The sequence below is a fragment of the Triplophysa rosa genome, linkage group LG21 (genome assembly GCF_024868665.1).
Source record: "Triplophysa rosa linkage group LG21, Trosa_1v2, whole genome shotgun sequence".
NCBI lineage: Eukaryota > Metazoa > Chordata > Actinopteri > Cypriniformes > Nemacheilidae > Triplophysa > Triplophysa rosa.
In genome coordinates, this window is record NC_079910.1 from 9,592,953 (window position 1) to 9,613,847 (window position 20,895).

At 39.6% G+C, this 20,895-nt stretch overlaps 1 protein-coding gene across 2 annotated transcripts; it reads left to right on the top strand.

The window, feature by feature from the left end:
• The first annotated feature begins 2,127 nt into the window (after positions 1 to 2,127).
• On the top strand, positions 2,128 to 19,997 carry arhgef19 (Rho guanine nucleotide exchange factor (GEF) 19). 2 transcript variants are annotated; one of them, XM_057320125.1, is made up of 16 exons: positions 2,128 to 2,643; positions 11,904 to 12,549; positions 12,762 to 13,283; positions 13,402 to 13,534; positions 13,613 to 13,692; positions 13,773 to 14,011; positions 14,099 to 14,259; positions 14,540 to 14,692; positions 14,781 to 14,910; positions 15,143 to 15,217; positions 15,329 to 15,418; positions 15,931 to 16,094; positions 18,233 to 18,391; positions 18,538 to 18,617; positions 18,842 to 18,946; positions 19,045 to 19,997. In XM_057320125.1, exons 2-16 carry the CDS (start codon positions 11,925 to 11,927, stop codon positions 19,200 to 19,202), a joined length of 2,874 nt encoding a protein of 957 aa, XP_057176108.1. In that variant the 5' UTR covers positions 2,128 to 2,643; positions 11,904 to 11,924; the 3' UTR covers positions 19,203 to 19,997. The 2 variants fall into 2 exon arrangements, with proteins under 2 accessions (XP_057176108.1, XP_057176109.1); XM_057320126.1 differs by lacking the exon at positions 2,128 to 2,643 and adding an exon at positions 3,565 to 3,676.
• Positions 19,998 to 20,895: the final 898 nt, after the last annotated feature.

Here is a 20,895-nt window from a genome sequence, read left to right on the forward strand (position 1 = left end):
CTGAGAGCTGATGCCAGCTGGCAAAAGCACCAGATCCTTAATCTTTGGTTAACACGTTTCATGTAGGCAGCTCCTGTCCCACTTTCAGCTCTGCTTTCTGCAGTCGAGCTCTTGTTCTCACATTCCATTTAATTTGATCAGACAATCAAGCCCACTTTTGTGGGAGCAAACTGCCCCTTTGAAACCCTTTAACTACCAAACAAGAATCTACACATTCACAAGTTGTTACAAAGTTCTCTGCTGGCATCAGCAAACAAGTCTTCTCTTTTTAAAATACATTATTCACTGTATGGGATTCTTGGGTTTATGAAGTCCTTTGTAGATTAAAAAAGTTGTTAGAAGTATGGTTTAATAAGTTGTTTACAGTAAATCTGTGTGTTGCAATTAATGCGCAAGTACACACAGGAGTTGGACAAAATAATAAACACCCATTGTTATAGGGATGAATAATAATTGTGTAGGCTTCTGTGAAAAACAAACAAACATTGCAGTTTATGATTTGTTACCATATTGTCTAGGTTGCATGCCAAAACAAAGTTTCTTTGCTTCAACCTCTCTGAAGCAACTAGTTGTTTTTTATACGAATGATGAAACTTTAAACTGGGTCTGGATGAATGAAATCAATTGGAAAAAGGTTTGAAGCTGTATATTAAAGTGCTCTAGCATTTTTTTTCCAATGTGCTCACATTATTTTAGGGGTAGTTCAACCAAAAATTTAAATTCTGTCATCCTTTACTAACCATCCTCTCATTTCAAACCCGTATTACTTTCTTTCTTCTACAGAACACAAAAGAAGATATTTTGAAGAATGTTGGTACATTTTATCACTTGGGCTTTCGCATTGCACATGCCACGCGTTACCCGTTAAGCTACATTACATTTACATTTAGTCATTTAGCAGATGCTTTTATCCAAAGCGACTTACAAATGAAGTAAACAATGGAAGCAATTGGAACAACATAAGGACAACAAAAAGCATAAGGGCTATAAAACTTGTCTCATAAAACCTACCACAATATACAAAGCTAAGGGTTTTTTTTTTGATAGAAAGAGTAGAAAAGAGATAGACGTCAGATCAGATCGGTCAGGTGCTGACGGAAGAGATTGTTTTTCTCAGACAATTCTTAAAGATGGCTACAGAATCTGCTGATCTCGTAGCAGCGGGCAGATCATTCAACAAATGTGGAACCGATCCAGAGAAGGTATGTGAGAGTGATACTTACCTTTTTGGGATGGGATTACATAAACATTTTAGATTACCAATGTACTTTAGAAAATAACACTCAATGTGAAACACTTTCTTATCACACCTCCACTGAAACTTCATTGAACTGAATTTCATTTTTAAGAATTATTACCTGAAAAAACGTGAACCGGATGGATCAAGCTCCTCTGATTTATTAAAAGTCAAGAGGAGGCAGGTGTTCTGTTAATGATTTCTCTCTATCCCCACCCACCCAAAACCGAAAAAGAATCTCCGTTGCCTAGAGCTCCTTGACTTTTTCCCCTGCTTTCTCTCTCTCTCGCTCTCTCCGTCTCTCCTGGTCTTCTTCATTTTTTGATTGTTATGATTGCTGTGCGTTCCTGCACCATTCAGCCTGCAGGAGGGGTGGGTTGCTACATGTCAAAGTGCTGAAATATGCAACGTGGACAGCAGCTCTTTCTACTGTATTAATAACAGCCTCCATGTGCTTCAATAAGAGCAAACCAGAGCAGCCTGTTTCACGACCAATCGCTTTTCCCTATCAATAGATATGGATTAACCTAAAAAGGTTTTGTTAACAAATGAGATGATCTGTCAGTCTTCCCAAAGAGTTAGCTCATCTCTAATGATCGCCTGATAAACCACTCAGTCCTTTATAAGTCAATAAATGAGTGCGTGTGAAAAGGAGAGCGTTAGAGAGGATTTAAAGAGCATATCTGAGTGAGTTCGAGCACGCCCTCTCAGCTACTTGCCACCTTCAAACCGATACTTACTTAATTATACGCACACACACACACGCACACACACGCACACACACACTCGCTTGCACGGAGGGATATTCACATGCAGCCTTTATCCCACCCTCCTCTTTCCCGTTTCTATCTCACTTCCCACCAAACTACCCCCCCTCCCTCAACTCCCTCCTAACCAACTGCCTGCTATCCCCTTGCAAAGTACTGCTGTTGACACATAGGAATCCAGACCCACACACACACACTTGTGCTCTGTCTCCCTCCTCGGCAGGAAGGACTCTCCTCTGAACCAGACGACAGCTCGCGTCTCCCTCTCCTTCTTTTCCTCTGCTGGCAGGTGTTAGAAATAAAACCATAAATAATTGGCAGAGGGGGCCTGAGACCGCGTGAGACTGGAGGACAAATGTCTTTCTTCATCTGGTGCTGGACAGAGAGGGAAGATAAGCAAAGAGAAACAATATGGAGACGAAACTTGCATTTTTAAGTAGCTAGAACAGTCGTTTTTTCAGTTTCATAAAAATTTTGGTTTTGCTAATAAGTGGAGTGAAGCTGATGGGAAGGACAATAACCAAGAGGAACATAAGGAAGTCATGGGGGCTATAACGTTTCAGCCGCAATCTTGTATGGCTTGGATTTGCACACTGAAGTTGGACCCCGTCCAGCCTGCAGTCCACTGATACCAATGAGGTACTGCCTTTCTGTACATTTCTGTCTGTTGCACGCTAGATGATACCACCAGAATGTTGAGCAACTTGTGTTTAAGAATTTAAGAGTTTTGAGCTTGTGTTGTTTACATGAGGAGATGTCATACATACGGTGGGATCCTGAAATCTGAGGACACTAAAACTCTAGGATTCAAAATCTCATTTAGACAGAAATAGTTTATAAAATACAAAATGTAATTAGGCACCATTAAAAAAATTGTCACTAATTTGATGCACGCAAATTTGCTAGGAATGATGCTGGGGTAACAGATCATTGTTTTGAGCAAACTATGGTAACTAACATTCATGCTGTCATTAATACAAAAAAGTGACATGCCCCAAAACCATCAAATAACTTTTTTTGTTAACAGTTAAAAAAGAAAGTGTTGAGATTTATATTTTTCATGCTGCATTGGGAGCTACAGCCAACAGCAGAAATACAACCGCTTCCTGTATACAGCGTGACACGGTGAAGGTTGTATAAACAAAGATCATTCACAATATATTTTTCAGATAGCTGTAGACTCTCATGCATGAAGTATAATATTCAGCTTTGCATATCTGATACTCCTCACCTGCATAGACAAAGCTCATGAGAGATTTGGGATGTTTTCCAGTTTATAAAATCCTGGAAGAGCGACAGCAACGCTGCCCTCCAGCCGTGCTAAAAAACGCAATCAGATGTAAATACGCCAGCGCTATTAAGCGCTTGCAAGCTACTTAATCTGGCATGCATAATAGTGCAATAGATTTAGCAGGATATTAGGCTTAAATATTAAAGTGCTGCAGGGAGCAGATATGGTAAGTGTGCATGCGTGAGCAGCAGTCGAGAGGGGCAGGTGAGTGCATGTCTGGAACACACAGCCGGAGTGAAGCTGTAAAAGAACTGTACACGGGTAGACGGCAGCACAGCCAGAACTCAATGTCAGTATAGTTTACTGTCTGCTTTATATGGGGAAATCACAGTGGGGGAGTCTGAACTGAGGACTTGCTGTGGAGTTTTTGGGTTGCTTTGTGTAGGTTCATTTTTTCATTTTTTCCCTTTCTGTCATTAAATTGATTAGTTGGTGATATTATTGTTTCTTTTTTTTCATTAAATAATTGATGTTTGTTTTAAACACATGCACTGCAAAACAATATCAAAAAAGTTTTTTGAAACATTTTATAGACATAGACATAAGTCGGAAATATCTGGTGTTGGATTCATGTTATTAGTAATGTTTGAGTTTAAATCGCTTTGGTTCAATGGTGAATCTAAGCATGGTTTGTGACATTGATGAGATCTTATCTGAAACTCCAGAGCAGACACATTACATCACTGGGGTCTTTTTTGAGACATTTGAGAAGCAGGAGCAACGTTCTATTCTTTGTCCAATCTCATTGCTTTCCTGTATATGTTTGATCTCTACATTGTCATAGGTTTGGAGAAGTTGCTGTTCTGTTGAACTCAAGATTTATAATTCGGTTGTGTATCTATTTAGTGTGTTTATGAAGTGCTTCTACTTTTGACTGTTTCATGCCATGTGTGGAGCATGCATTTCGTTTTCTTTCTGAGTGTGGGGTGGGGGTTTGGAGGCTGTTATGGTCTAGCACCTGTCTGATGGTAAGCTTTATGTTCTATACTGCTGTGAGAGGAACAGCAATTATCTTGGGTGCCCAGACAAAATTATTAAACAATACAAATCTTGGAACTAGTTTTCATACAGTATTTTCTATCTGTAGTAAAAAACGAGAACACTCTTAAAACGAGACAAAATTATGCAACCTGTTTAAATACAAAATATAATATTTTTATATATAATATACTTTTGAAACGTCATTGCAAACTGCAATAACATTTTGGTATGAACAAAACTGGAAATAAGAAAATAAGAAAAAGACTTACAGTTCATTATACAGTCAATTATACAATCATCTAATGCAATTTTGCATCTAAAGGCTAAAATACACTACAAGACTTTTGCTAAGATTTTGGCCAGATTTTAAGTCTGGACTTGTTGCAGAAAGTCTGTGCCAGTTTGTAGATTTTATCAGTTAGTGTGTTTCTATCTAAGTGTATGATGTCTAGTTAAAACAAATATGTTCAGATTTTCAAAGTCTTGTAGTGTATTCCAGCCATAAGCAAAAATTGTTTTAGTTAGGTTTTTACTTGAAAATAAGAAAAACATTTTTTTTCTTTTGCGGTGTTTAAACTGGCCTTAGTTATGTATTTGTAGTCTCGGCTCTATAAGTGTCATGGGTTCGCTAATTTGTCTGGGAACTGAGATGCTTCTAAAAGCTGTATCTTTGTCATGGGCCGTGTGTGAAGCCCACATGAGGATATGATGTAAACAAAAAAGTATCACATCACAATAAAGTCTCCCTCCCTTTTTCATCTTCATTCTTATTCTCATCCTGTAAAGCCTCAGAAAGCATTGCTGTGTCATTCCATTGGATGTGTAACAGATACCCTTTTAGTAACACAGATTATCCCACACAATTATAGGGCTCTTTTCAATGAAGAAAGATCAGGTGATTTTGTTCCACCCACAATGGACGGACCTTGTGGACTAGATGAATTGTCTGTGAAATCTTTGCCTCACCCTTTTATTCTATAAACAACATGTAGATCTGCAAGACATACACAGATTTCAATGTCTTCATGCACGTTTGGTAACAGGAGAGATTGATGTGTGCTTAAGCATGGATAGCTATTACGGGGTGTGTCTTGGTGCTTTGCTTTAGTTAATACCGTTGGCAGATCCGAACATAAGAAAGTGGGGAGCGGACAGACCCATGGAATGTCTATCATAGCCTGTGACTTTTCACTCCTCCAGCTCAGTTGTGCCAGTCTGTTTTTGCATGACTCATTGCATTCTCAATGTCCTCAGCAGGTGTGGTGTTCTTATACATGCTGGTAGAGATAAAAACAGGGGTGCAGTCAAATAGTGCTGAATATACTGGCTTGTGGACAATTTAGGTTTTCGTCTTGCTTCAATGTTTTGCAAATCTGAAGTGGGACTGATTTACAGTCCATAAAATGAACTGTAGGTTCCCTCCCTACCATCATTCTTGAGTTTGGAGCACCTGCCCCATCACCTGTCAGTTGGAGGCAACAGGCTGAATATGTATCTGCACATACACGTACTAGATCTGCAACGGAGAAAAGGACGCCAAGCCACACCCTGTAATACTCGATCCCAGTTGGGCTCTGCGTGTGCAAAGTTCTCTCCTCACTTACCCTTATTCACCCAGCCAAAATCGGGTCAACAAGGCCACTCGGGGTGGAAGGGTTATCCAGATCCTCATGGCCCCTTCACTCAACTCATTAGCACGGCTGGCCTAAAAATGGTTGTAAGGGCTGAAAAAACAGCAGAGCTCACCTGCCGAATGAACAGATGGTGACGGAAGAGAGCAATAAGAACAGGCCTTGTTTGTGTGACTGCACGCTCTTAGCACGTTTGTGATCTTCAAAATGCTTCCCCCCGCGGCAAAGATAGGATGCGGCCGGACAAACAGGGCCTGTTCTTGTTGCGTGAGTTTAAACAGATGAGGCTCTTTCTTTGTTCCCTGGCTACTGGGCAATTTAAGTGGAATGACAGAAGCGCAGTTATTTGGGGAATGCCTCTGCATGTGTCAAAGATCTTTATTGAGAGTGGAGGTTGGCCATGAAAATGAACTTGTTTTGCACAGAGGGCTTAATGGTTAACCGTTGTATTGTGCTTTTGTTTTGCATTTGCAAAAGGCCATTGAATTTCAAAACGTATGTAAGAAAGAGGGTACGGTTGTTTGAACGTGTTGGCAGGCTCTTGCACTTCATTTTTTTAAGTCCTTTGATAAAGTTGATGGTTTACATGCGCCACCTGGCAGTTAGTCAATAACAAGCTATTTAATGGTTTAATGTACATATAAATGCATGTCACGGTATCTGCGTCTTTCCTTGTAATGCATGCTTGCACAAATGTGTGTCAATGTGCATGGGCGGGTGAGTATGCGTGCACATGTTTGTGTTTGTCTATGAAAAGTGATCCTGAAAAAGCCAAGCCCTACAGGTATGTGTAAAAGGCCTTTCTCTTGCTCCGCTCTGTGCACACCTGTTTATCTTTGTAGCCTGCGGGCTTTGTCAGGCACTCTGTTGGCTTGGGCCCATTTAATCTCATGGGAATAAAATAATTTGTGTATGTGTGCATTCAATAAACTGAATTAAGTCTCGCATAGAAAATAGCACGGAATACGCAGGAATATGTGATGTTTTCCCCTTGGATATTTGGAATGAAAAAATGACTGTTTGAATTGCACAGAATGGACCTTGATATAGTAAACTGTATTTTTTGCATTTCGTTCATATTTATTTTATGTACATCGAAGCCCGCTACGTGGTCAGTCTTAAAAAGCAAGGGGTACCTGATCACATTTCAAAACAAGCAGCTCAGAATGACTTGTCTTTACCTGTCCATATAATAAAGGAGAGGGAGGAGGGGAGATTGCTGGCTCAGTTCTCCTTTCAAGCACAAAGCGAAAGAAAACAGGAAGCTGCATGGGGATGAATTGTGACTTGAATAAAATGGTTAAAGCAGGTCATCATTTTAATGTGACACAAATTTAACGGCACATTAAAGATCTGATTGAGCAGTATAAATCCAGCAAACATTGGCCGGACTACGGAAGGTTCTGCAGGGTGCAGTTATTCGGTAAATCATAATACTCTGTTCTGACAAAGAGATTAAAAAAAGAAATTATCATGCACTATTACTTTTATAAAGTGACTTTTAGATTGCCCTGATTTTCTTTCTATAAGAAAAATCTTTGATTTAAAAAGTCGATAGTGAATTTTATTTGCTGAATAAAAGGCTTTGATGAAACATTTATTCTGTTTTCCCTTTTATCGTTGTAGTTAAACTAGCACAAATGAAGACAATAACTGATATTTTAATAATTCTATTCTGTGCAGTATGCGTCAGACAGTTATGGGACAGACTGTGTTAGATCTGTGGGTGTGCCGTCTGAAACTAAGCTAAATGGTCTCTGGATTAGATCCAAGATTTTTAAACAGGGGTCTGCAAAGATACTGCATGGAACTGTGAAGAACACAGTATAAGATTTTTTTTCTTTTTAGTTTTTTTGACATTGACTGACTGCTTAAATAACTATTTAAATTACATAATTAATTTGGTAATTATTAAAATTACATTAATTATCAATTCATTTCAAAATTTCAAAATATAATAAAGTCCTTACATGTTAATATTGTACTGTATAATGGGCCTGTAAATAACATGTAAACAATAAAAATAAATACATAAATAAAAAATAGAACTGTAATATAAGCCTAAGCATACTACAGATGAGCCATTCAGACATAACACCATTTAAAGGGATACTCTACCCAAAAAATGAAAATTCTGTCATCATGTACTCACCCTCAAGTTTTTCCAAACCTGTATAAATGTATTTGTTCTGATGAACACAAAGAAAGATACTTGGAAAAATGTTAGCAACTGACATTTCTGGGACATCCTTTTTGGACAGAATTCATGACAGAATTTTCATTTTTGGGTAGCGTATCCCTTTAAATCCACATACCCTAAACTGCAGGGTTTAATAACAGTGCTTTGTTTTCACACTTAGCACCACTGCCTGTGTGTTTAGCCTTCTGTATTTGACTGGGCGTGTTCAGTACGGGAGGTGTTGATGAAAGACGCTGAGTGCACAGTTAATTCTTAATTGTTAACATTTTTCTTTGACACGGGACCACAGGGTTCAAGGCGGTTCTAAGAAACATAGCTGGTCAGAGTAATACCATATAGCAGGCATTGTCGCACCTGTGGGCTTCTTTCTCTTTGTTGTGTTGGTGTTGAGAGGGTCGAGGGCAATGTCAATGCTTTGTAAATGTGAAAAGGGATTTCAGTGTCTATCTTGATGGAGTAGGTGAAGGAAGGCCTCAGGCAGTTTAAAGGATCAGACGGGCCCCACACCAAACAAAAACAAAGTGTTCTCCACCTCCAGTTGGCCCTGTTCACCTCACCAGAATTTAAATCTATACATGCTCTATATCATTTGTTATATATAATAATTTTTGTGTTCTCTCCATGATAGTGTCATCCATTATTAGTAGAAAAACTGAACACCTTAGACAGCCTGAAGTCAACCAGCATCTTTTTGTACTCCATAGACAAAATATACATATAGTTACATAAAAAGTACAAAAATCCACACAAGTTTGGGATGTCACAAGAGTTTAAGCAAATAATGACCTTATTTTTATGTTTGAATGTATTATTTCTTTAGTCTTAGACAAAAAAATGTCTTTTGTTTGTTATATCTGTATCTCGCCTTGATACATTTTAGCAGCTGAAAATGAGCCGAGATGTTTGATCATCTCAAGCAAATGTCATGATGCGTCCCGAGTCTCTGCTCTTCCTCACAGGCCAATTAGAAGAGTGGCGTCAGTCTGCCTCAGAGTAATATAACACACAAACAGTAGCCTATCACACCACACTGTTAGACCCTGCGCTCAAACAAACCAAAAAATGAAAATATTAACAGGGACAAAGGACAGAAGTCATTTCCTATCCCTGATTTGTTTGTCTAGCTAGTAGCTACACTATACAGACTGAAATGTCTGTGAAGGTGCACACTGTACTGAAATCTACTGTACCATATTAGTCTTCATATTCATTGTTAATCTTGACATTCCTGAATATTGTGTTGCATTACATATTTTTGAGTCATGTCATTCTTTACGGGCTCCTGCATGTCAGATGGGAGAATCTGTTTCTTTGATCATAACTACAATAAAGAAAATGGCAGTTTTCTATTCATTTACTTTGCAGACGCCTTTACTTACAGGAGCCCTCTAAAATTACAGGGAATATAGATACAACAAAGACAAAACCATAAGAAAATAACCTGTTGAGGACATGGACAATTACATGCTGGATTTTACTGGAAATTCTAAACGGGACGAGAGATGAAATTGAATTTATGGCTGTATCATAATGGGCTGTAATGTAGCGTATTATCACATTTGTTTTATAGTGATGGTTGTGCAGAGCATTCACAAAATTACTATATGGCCGTTTGGAACTGTATATTTCATTTGTAGAAGCACATGTACCTGGCTATAAAATAATGCTTTACACAAAACCCAATGCTTTATCTGTGTATCTGTACACATTTTACCTTTAGCTAAATGCTTCTTAAAACTTAAATCCTGATGACGACCCTTTAAGTCATCACATTCTTTTAGTGCTGTGTGATAAACCGATTGCACTTTTATTTCAGTATGTGCATGTGAGGGGTCAGATTTGTTCCTTAACTCTCGAATCTCCTGCACACCTGACGTTCTCCATCTGGAGAAATAAAGGGATCCTTTGTTTAGCGTAGTGAACAGGTAACCATTTGTGTTTTGGGGTTTAGTGTGCAGTGTGTTTGTTGTGCAGATGTGGATATAGTAGAGGGTCAGATTGTGCATTGCCTGGGCTTTTCATATCTGTGTAAGTACTTGTGGATCATGTTGAATCGTGCAGTGAAGGAGAGGAGAGAATTAGCCATGTGTACATTCAGCTTTGAGGGAGAAGCTGAGATAAAGACTTCTTTTGTGCTCTCCGAGGAAACTGAAGTACAGCAGATGTTTGTTTGAGAGTATGGAGAATATCACAATAAACAATGGTTTATTTTATTGTACCTTTCATTTGGCCAAAACTGTATGTAGGGGAGAGTTTAAGTTGCTTGGATTTCATCTCGTAGTTTAGAAAACATCTCACTTTATTTCACAGGTCAGTGGATAAGATGTGGGTCATCCGAACTGACAGTTTGCAGAACCTTCATTGCTTCAATACCTCAGGATAGCTCAAGCTGTCTGAGGTTTGCCTGTCCCTCAAGGCAAGACACAGAATACTTATAAGAGTTGCTTCTCCCATGACCCAGATTGTTTGGGTAAATAGAAAGCTGTTTAGAAATATGTATGAGAAAGAGCGAGGAGACGGGCAGAGAATCTAAGTTGACCTCCTCTATCAGGGTCTTCTTTGTGTGGCATTCCATCTCAGGTATAAGCTGCTTGCAACACTAGACACTCGGCTCATTATCATAGCTGGAGAGATCACACGTAAATGTCCTTGTGTGACCGATATCTTCATGCCGAAGCCACAGCGGAGGAGCAGTTTTGTTTGGAGTGAGGGATCCAGCTGTAAGTGATGTTGATAAGTACAGGGGATGAGGGCTGCGTGCTGCTCTCTTTAATTAAAACAGGAAGACGCAGTGGCAGCGACTGAGCCAAGCCTGCTACGGGAGAGATGAGAGCAATATATTTCAGCCAGACCTCATTTAACTTAAACTTAAAACTATACAGAGGAACGTCAAATCCACCAAGAACTGCAGGGATAAGCTGAGCTTTGCTGTGCTTTAGTCTGGTACAATAAAAAGATGGTCGGAGGGATCAGCTGTGTTTATTTGTTGAGATACGAAAACTTAAAAAGTATGATGACACTATTGTATGTACATACTGTAAAGAGCTGTAAAAAAAGCAAATCAGATCTCTTTACGTTCTTTTTCAATGTGACTTTTGTTTAAGTCTCCATTAAAGGGGTGGTTTATCCAAAAATGAAATCTGTATGCATTTTCTTTGTTGTTCTGCTGAACACAAAGAAAGATATTTGGAAGAATAGTTGTAACCAAAATGGGGCATTACTGACTACCATAATAGGAAAGCAAACTAAGGGGTCATTGGTTCCCCATAACTGTTTGTTATTTTGTTTGGTTTTGTTTGTTATCTTCTTCTGTGCTTATCCAAACAAAGACATTTATATTAATCGGGAAAAGATTAGGGTGAGTAAATTATGACAGAATTAAAAAAATGGCCCTAGTAATTTCACTTTGTTCTCTGCTATAGACAAGCCTAACAAAAAATATCAAACAACAAAGGCCCCAAAATCTGTGAACAGAAAGTTTAAAATGAACTGTATGTCAACTATTGTCTCATTTGTTTCAACTTGTCTAAAAAAACAGCCAAGAGACTAAATTGATACATGAAACATAAATGTGCCCCACATTAGGTCCTCTGAGGCAAACAAAAAAAAGACAATAGAAGGCAATAGAACCCATTATAATTTAAAATTTTGTCCACACCGGACATGGCGCGTCCGGTGTAGACACGGTGTAACGTACAAGTGATTAAGCCTTTTTGTTGTTACTTCGTACAAATATTGTTTACTTGCATACCCGAGGTACAGTATCTTATGCTTTGTCTTTATGTCCCATTTGCAGTACCTATGTGCCTCCTGAGCCATGCTCCCTGGCTATGGATTCTCTGCTCTCCTTGATTTCCAGCCTCATCTCCAAGCCTTCCATTGCAGAGGCGAGAGCTCTGACATGTGGTTCCCAGGTTCTGTTGAGACCCAGGCTCTGAGCGACTCTCGGGAAGGTAGGCCTCTGCTGCGGCAGCATCAACACATTGCCGTGTGTCAACAGGAGACGTTGGCCTTTCTCGAGCTTGAACAACCCAACACTAATGGTTTTCAATCACGTACAACAGAAAAGGGCAGTTCCTCCCCTTGCTCTGAGCCTGTCGGGTGCATTGGGAACAGGCCCTCAGACTTTGCTAAGAACGGTAATCCACTGGACAATTATTTGACACACGACAGCAATAATGTGGAGGTGGTTCAGAATCAAATGTGGACACCCATTACTAATTTACCTGAGACAGTTTATGAACAGTCTGAACCAGGAATTAAGAGTCGCAGTTCAAGAGGATTGTTTTTGCCTCTGTCGCCTACATATGTTCCTGGGGACAGGGACTCATTGGAGTCCCAACACCAGAGTACTCCATCTTCCCCCTCAGAGCTCCCAAATCTGGACCCAGTTCGCCCACAGAGACGCACCTCCCTGGGATCCATAAAGGAGAAGTCTATGCGTAAGTGCCAGTCTCACTTAGATGGGTCATGACACATACCTTCCACATTCCTGCATTATCACAAAGCAGTTATAGTTAGTGGCATATTACATAGACAATTCTGTGTACTGTGATTCTTAAAAGGTTTGTGTTTTTAATTGTCTATGGTGATTTTTTTTCAAGAGAATTTTGGTGAAAAGTTGTAAATGAATGTACAATGAATGTGACAACAGGGCGTAAGATGAGGGTGTACTCTCAAGACACCTTGAGCGATGAGTCTCTCAGCAGCCCCGGTCTGGAGTGCGACTATCTGATCCCTGGATCGTTCGAATCATTCGTAGAAGGAGGGCTCAGCACAGTGGGATCTACCATACCCACATCCCAAAGTTCCAGCCCTCTCCCTGGGCTTGATGAACTCTCTCCTTTTTCCATACCAACCCCTCCAAAGTCCTCCTTAGATTCTCTTCAGGAAACTACCAGATTGGAGGGGGGCGTACATGATGACGGGAGGCAGATGCTAGGCCTAGAGGATGGTGGGACTTTGGAAGGCCCGGCCCTCAACAGTGGGACCGTGCTGTCACTCTCCCATTCTCGCTCAGCAGACAATGAGCGCCGGCGCTTCTCTGCATCTGAGCTCATCTCCCGCCTGCAACTCTCACAGAGGAAAAACTCTTTTACCCTCAAGTTGGGCAAATCCCTCTCTGCTCGCGTGGCCTCCCGGGACCGCCACCTGTCTGGAAACCTCAGCCCGGATTGTAAGTGACTCATCAGGACTGATTAGCTCTTTGTACTGTGATGTCATTATGACACTTTGGTGCTACATTTTCAGGCTTTTCCCTTTGTATACCTTCTTTTTTCCTTCTGTGTTTGTAGACAAACCCAACTCCAGACAGCGCTTCTCAGGGGGATCAAGTGACAGTGCGCCACATAGTCCTGTGGGGTCTGCACCACCGCTGCCCTCTGCTGACTGTAACATACATGTTCAGAGGAAGCTCCTCAAGCAAAGGTAGATCTAACATTCAATCTTATTCAACGGATTACTTCAACTCATTATGTTAAATATTTATGGCTTGTTCTTTTACAGAATGAGAAGAGTTTCCATTGATGAGGATGGAGGCAGTCCTCCCAGTGGCTCTAAACGTCTATCACGCTTCCTGCCAAACAGTAAGTCGGCAAAATGAAAAATGTGAGATTTCATTATTTTTATACATATTTTTATTTACCCACTTCTCTTTCTCTCTCAGTGATTCTGTATCAGGAATACAGCGATGTTGCTATTAACAGAGAAATACAGAGGCAGCAGGGGGCGGAGCCTGGGACTGATGAAGAAAGAGGGGACTCAGCATCCCCTGGCAACCTCTCCCCATCCAGTTCATTTCGTTCATCGCGAGGCTCCGCCTTCTCCCTCTGGCAGGATATTCCTGACGTTCGCACCAGTGGACAACTGGACAACTTTAGCAATGAAGAGCGCAAACTACAGGAGGTGATTTGACGTTCAGAATGTGTTATAATTCTTAAGCTACCAACACCTTTTTCTAAGAGCTTATTTCTTGACTTTTTCCCATTTCAGGCCAAGTTTGAGTTGGTGACGTCAGAGGCCTCATACATACGCAGCCTGTCTATTGCAGTTGACCATTTTATGATGTCCGCTGAGCTCTGTGAGTGTCTGGGCACACAGGAGAGGCAGTGGCTCTTCTCCAAACTGCCTGATGTGAAAGAAGTCAGTGAGAGGTGAGAGAACGTAGGCAAGAATTTTGCCATTTTCACACATCCTCACAGATGTGTACTTCCACAGGGGAAAATATCTTTTATCTCACCTTTTTGGTTGAAAGCAATGACATTTGGCTTAGGTTGCCTGCTTCTCACATTTTTCTCCTGACAAAAATCCTACTAATCTTACAGAAGTTTAAGAAAAAATCTCAAGAATGTCACAGAATGTAGATTTGCCTCTGCAATTCCTATTTTAAGATCGATATGTTCTTCATTTTTCAATGTATTTTCCTCTTCACAGGTTTCTTCTGGACCTGGAGCATAGGTTAGAAGGGGACATTTTGCGTTTTGATGTGTGTGACATTGTCCTTGAACACTGTCCTGCTCTGAGGAGGGTCTATCTACCTTATGTCACCAATCAAGCTTATCAGGAACAGACCTATCAACGCCTCCTGTAAGCATCTCATTTTCCAAACAAACAAAATGTACTTGGTGTTATGGCTGCCATTAAGCGGTACAAACATTTGCTTTTTGTTTTTTAGACAAGAGAATCCCAAATTCCCTGGAATCCTTGCCCGTCTGGAAGAGGACCCAGTATGCCAGAGGCTTCCTCTTACATCATTCCTCATCCTTCCTTTTCAAAGAATCACACGCCTCAAAATGCTGGTGGAGGTATGTTACCATTCACTGCCAAACATGAAACACAGTGCTCATAGGCCCTGTTTTACACCTGGTAATAACATCCATCAGACGCATTGCTGTTTACAGATGTACCAAATGGTATCGTAAATGATGCCATGGCCCAAAGTGCCATCAAATCTTATAGCAAGTTTCATTAAAATTCATAGCAGATGATGCATCATGAATGTAAATCTGTTGTGTAATAGTATTGTATCCATTGTAGAATATCCTTAAAAGAACAACTCCCGGATCACGAGATGAGGACACGGCCACCAAGGCCCTTAATGAGCTCAAAAAGGTGAGACAGTAACAGCGAGGATGTAAGACTCTAACAAACAACCATTTACAAAAACATGAAAGTGAAAGAAAATGTGCTCAATAAGTAAAAAGCTCTCACCCGCTGCACTAGATTATAAAGGAATGCAACTCCAGTGTGCAATCCATGAAGAGGATGGAGGAACTCATTCATCTAAATAAGAAAATTCATTTTGAGGGCAAGGTACTTTTAAATATCTTTCATGATTTAATTTATATATATGTTATAGGTATAGAGAAAACGTACAATGTTTGTACACATATGCTTTGTTCCTAAACCTAGATAGCTCCCTTGCTTTCCACTGCCTACAACTCATTTGATTTTAATAGTTGTATGTGCTGTGAGAATGAAAACATAGTATACACAAATGGTATGGAAATGTACTGTTTATTTAAAATTTGCATTTCTTTCGTCTCATTCACCGCAATGGATTCATTTTTTCTGAGCTTTTGCCATGCATTCTGGGATTACAATTTCTGTACGTAATACATGTGATGATGCCCTAGAATGGGGCTATAGTTGAGACGGCATTATTAATTAACCTACAAGGTATTTTAGGAAGATTCAGATGTGTCTTAATTATTAATTAACTTATTGGACCAAAATCAGAATGTTCTTTCCAGATTTGCATGTAGGTTTTGGAACAGAGCACAGGCACGATAACATTTTAGTAATGTGTTAATTTTTTATTCTAGATTTTCCCTCTCATCTCTCAGTCTCGCTGGCTAGTCAAACATGGCGAACTATTAGAAGTGGACACACAAAACTTGAGTATATCTGGGTCAAAGTTTAAACTCACCACCCGGTCTGTGTACCTTCACCTGTTTAATGACTGTCTTCTGCTGTCCCGAAGAAAGGAGTAAGTCTAAGGGGAAGACTGTTTAAAACAAACCTGTTTTGTCTTAGCAACGACCTGCTACAGCATCTCTGATGGACTACTTTAAAAGGCGATTTTCTCAATGTTTTGATTTTTATGCACCCTTAGATTCCAAATGTTCAAATAGTCGTATCTTGGCCAAATATTTTCCAATCCTAACAAACCATACATCATCTTTCAGATGATGTATAAATCTCAATTTTGAAATATTGACCCTTATGACTGGTTTTGTGGTCCAGGGTCACATATGGTCATAAGAAAATGCTTAAAGTGGAAGTTCACCCAAAAATCAACTTGGTGTGATTTTTTACTCACCCACATGATGTTAAACATGTTTATAGAACTTCCGGCGTCTTTGGAGCACAAATAGAGATATTTAGGTGACATCCGAGAGATTTGCAGGCATCCTCATAGACATCATGGTGTCAGTTTTTGCCAAGGTCCAGAAAAGTACTAAAGACATTGTTAAATTGGTCCATCCGTGCAATAGGGGCAAGCCCCATGTGGCGTTCGGCACAAACCCGTCTACTTTTGAAGTGCTCTCGTCCAAGAAGAAGACGAAGAAGAAGTGCTCTCGTAAACGTGCGCCATACACTGACAAGACAGAGGAGAATATATCGATTGAAGTCGGTATTTCGGTTTGTTTTTCGCACATAAAGCATTCTCGTCGCTTCAAAAAATTCAACTGAGCCACTATGCGCGGATGGACCAATTTAACGATGTCTTCAGTAGAGGTGCACCGATTGACCGGACAGAGATCGGAACCGGCCGGTCAGTCTCACCGATTCCAAGCCGATCTTCGGTTGCCCGTGATGCGGGCAAGAACGTCACAGCCGTCAGTACACTCAAAGCCGCAAGTAAACATGTAAACGTGCACGCGCACATTCTGTCTTTCACGGCTCGTTTATACTCGCATGTGTGTCCACCGGACCGCGAGTCTCTGCTGACTGACGCGCATCTCTCATATCCGCTGACTGCACGCGCGTGCACACGCATCATGTATTGTACAGACTGTAGTTCATCTCTCGCTGCTCCGTCTACATGGGGTATGTATGCCAACAGTGATGCTATTAGCATCATGCTAAACTCTGACACATGCTAAACTCATGTTGAAGTCGTTCACTCTGTGTAAAACAAACGTAAATTCCATTCAACCTGATTCCTTGTCGTATGTTAAAACTGTGGTCATTTCACCTAGGTAAAATGACATTCAACACGACTTCTACTTGTTTTTAACAATCCAAAATATAAAAAAATGAATAAATCAACCAATATATGTGACATATATCTGATTGAGTTCTTTACGATCACAAAAAACTGCAAAAACATATACATCTTTAGATTCGAATTCACTCATAAGATTTTTTACTTTTTTATTTAAGTTGCAGCAAAAATCAACCCACTTCTTTTAATACAAGATAAAGACAATTTATTTTACATTTCAGAAAAAATGAAATAAAGCAATGTTAGTTTCATAAACAGAAACAGACGAGAATAAAGTTGAAGTATTTTATTGTTATCTTAGACTTTTGTGAGATGAGTACAAAAATGAAAAAGGTAAATTAAGTGACATGTTTAGTTATATTTTATTATTTGTACTTCTTTTCAGTCACAGAGTTCTTCAATTTAAGAGTTGTTTGGGAAAGAGAAGATTCTGTAATTTAATGCAGCTTGGAGAACTGAATTTGGGGAAATTGTAATGTTCAATCATTTATGTAATGAAAATAAAAAAAAATGTGCGTTGAAGAAATGTTAATATGGTTTTATATACAGTATACTGTCAATTATAGTTTGTGGATAGAAAATCGTAATCGGCAAAAATCAGAATCGGCAGGTTTCACTTATAATAAAATCGGAAACCGGAATCGGCAAAGAAAATCTCTAGTCTTTAGTACTTTTCTAAACCTTGGCAAAAACTGCCTATGAGGAGGCCTGGAAATCTCTCAGATGTCACCTAAATATCTCTATTTGTGCTCCGAAGACGCCGGAAGTTCTCTAAACATGTTTAACGTCATGTGGGTGAGTAAAAAATCACATAAACTTGATTTTGGGGTGAAATTCCCCTTTAAGTCTATTATGATATTGTAAAGATACAACATCTGTCTATTTTCCTGTCACAGCACCTGGAAGTTCATGGTGTTTGTACATGCAAAGATCGAAGACCTCAAGGTTAAAGATCTAAGCCAGAAACTTCAGGGAATCTCAGGCTTTATCTTCTATCTGCAGTTATGTGAGGGACAACAGCTTAAACACCAGATCCTGCTCAAGTCACCCACAGAGTGAGGACAACCAACATCTTTCACAAATATTAACATTCATAAACCTGTCAAAGACAAATAAATGTTAGCGATCCTAAAAGATAAGCTGAATCAAGCAGTGTCCTCACAGGATGCATAAAACGAAGAACATTCTCTCTTACACACAGGAGCAGTAAACAGAGGTGGATCACAGCCATGTTTCCCTCCAATCCAAAGGAAGCTATTGAGCAGACCAATGAGAATGATGGTTTGTACTTAATATTTCACTTGATAAGTCAACATCAGTTTCACAGCATACAAGCAGAAACCAAGTGCTTAATCTCTTTCAAAGATTCCTTGCCAACTTTGCGACTAATCCAGACACTAGCTCTTTCTTGAAAGCCCTCAATCAGATTTTAGAAAACTTGTTTTAATTGCCTTCTGAGGCTTTGACTGATGTCTGCTCATGTTTATCTGCACGTGTCTGTACAGATCTATCTCAGGTGCAGTGCATCAAGAGCTACCAGGCTCAGGAGCATGATGAGTTGACACTGGAAAAGGCTGACATCCTTCAAGCTATAACAATAACAAGTGATGGTAATAAAATAATTTCTCTTCTTCTAGGTACACTCAGTTCTTTCCTTTCAAGCAGATTCGGTGGAAGACATACAGCTGTCATGTTTTTCAATTCACAGGGTGGGTGGATGGGATCCGGTTGTCGGATGGAGAGAGGGGCTGGTTCCCCAAAACGTACGTGGAGACGATCACAAGCCGCAGTGCTCGTTTGCGAAACCTCCGCGAGAACATTCGCATTAAGTGTGTCTCACAAAAATTTGAGGGAGAGACTCTTTAAGATCTTTAAGTACGGTTACAAACTCACTGCTACTTGTGCTTTATCAAACCAGATTGAATTTGACATATTGAGTCATTTACTGTATTTAAAATGGCCATGGCTAACATTTTAGCTGTAGTAAGTTATACTTTATAACTGTAGAAGTTTATCTTTGAAAATGTACTGCAGATAGAATAAATAAAGCTATGCACTGCGTTTTTGAATCACATGGTCATCATCGGTTTTGCACTTCTGTTGGTTTTTAAGCTTATGGCTCTTCTATTGATATTAACTTTATGATTTGCAAGCTCAATAGTGTCAATTACTGCGTAGCATATGGTGCAGAGCTTTCTAACAGTCTATGGATGCACATTGCTGAAAATCCATAGCAAATTAACAGTGTACTATTTAAATTGTTACTGTAGGGCCATTTCATTATTAAGTCAAATAAAGTAGGATGTAAATGTATGTTTTTGTTTAAATCACCAGCCACACAGTAACAAAATGCTACTGCTGGCACATTGGAACCAAATTTTGGACTTATGAATGATGCTGCTACTGCAACCTGAATATTAGTGTAGGCACATGCCATTAGTCTTCTGTAGAAGATCATTTACTACTGGCATAAAAATAAATACAGCAATAAATTAAAATGATAATGTTATTTATGTCAGTGATGCTGTTCTTTTTTGCCATGCTGATTTTATGGGAAATTTGTGGGGTACTGATATCCTGAGCATGTTCTATCAATCACATTTGAAATATAATCCTTTATGGTGACTATGTAAATAAAATAAAATAAATGCATATATTCTAACTGGAAAGGTCTCAAGTTGTCTGTGACAAAAAAAAAAACACAACTTAAATTCAGCCTTCAGGTTCTGTGTGAAATTAACTTTACTGTAACTGGGATTCCCAGCAATGCAGGCAGCTACAACAAAGGATGCCTCATAAAAATGAGTTTCATTCCAGACTCACCTCATATCCCATGGGGCAATAAAGCAGCCGGGTACAACGTAAGAAGAATAGCTTCTTTGTCACAGCTGTTCTAAAAACCTTGAATGCTTTCCAACTGCCGTAAATCAGAGTGAAAGGCTGCAGAAAGGAAGCTGCAGTTAGAGACAGATAAGAGACCGACTCCAGGGGCCCAGGAATGCATTCGTAATTAAAGCAATTTATTACATCTCACTGAAACATTTTGAATTATTTTTATACAATGCTTTGTAATTATGAGTGGTGGAAAAACATAAACACTCAAATGGAGTAAACTGTATGAATTATTATGTTAAATTGTAACTAGTCTTCAAGCATATTTATTCAATATAAGCTAATAATCAGCTTTTTGATCCTGAAGCAGGAAGACTGTAACCACACATTTACCATGACATTTGTAGGTAAACTTATTTGGCTACTGCAAATAACAAAAAGTTACTGTGGTGTCCAATGTTGACATTGGTGTCAAAAGAATAGCTTACCTGTAAAGAGAGCATGACTTATCAAAATGCCAATCAGACACCAGCTGTAACTTGGCAACAAAAAGTTGCGCGTAACTTTAAAATAAATAGTTGTCAGTCAACACCGAAGCCGTGTGTGGTGTGGCTCAGTTGAGTCGGATCTAGGCTGGTTAAAAAAGTACCTCTACCCTTTCTCCTGTTCGCCACTGGCCTCTGCTGACTACAACCTGCAACTACACAAACACTTTTCATGCATCGGA

Excerpts from the sequence above, each read along its gene's own strand:
- arhgef19 (XM_057320125.1), top strand. The coding sequence starts at position 11,925 with ATGCTCCCTGGCTATGGATTCTCTGCTCTCCTTGATTTCCAGCCTCAT. Across the intron at positions 16,095-18,232 it reads CTGCTGTCCCGAAGAAAGGA|CACCTGGAAGTTCATGGTGT; the intron begins GTAAGTCTAAGG and ends TTCCTGTCACAG. Across the intron at positions 18,618-18,841 it reads GCAGACCAATGAGAATGATG|ATCTATCTCAGGTGCAGTGC; the intron begins GTTTGTACTTAA and ends GTGTCTGTACAG.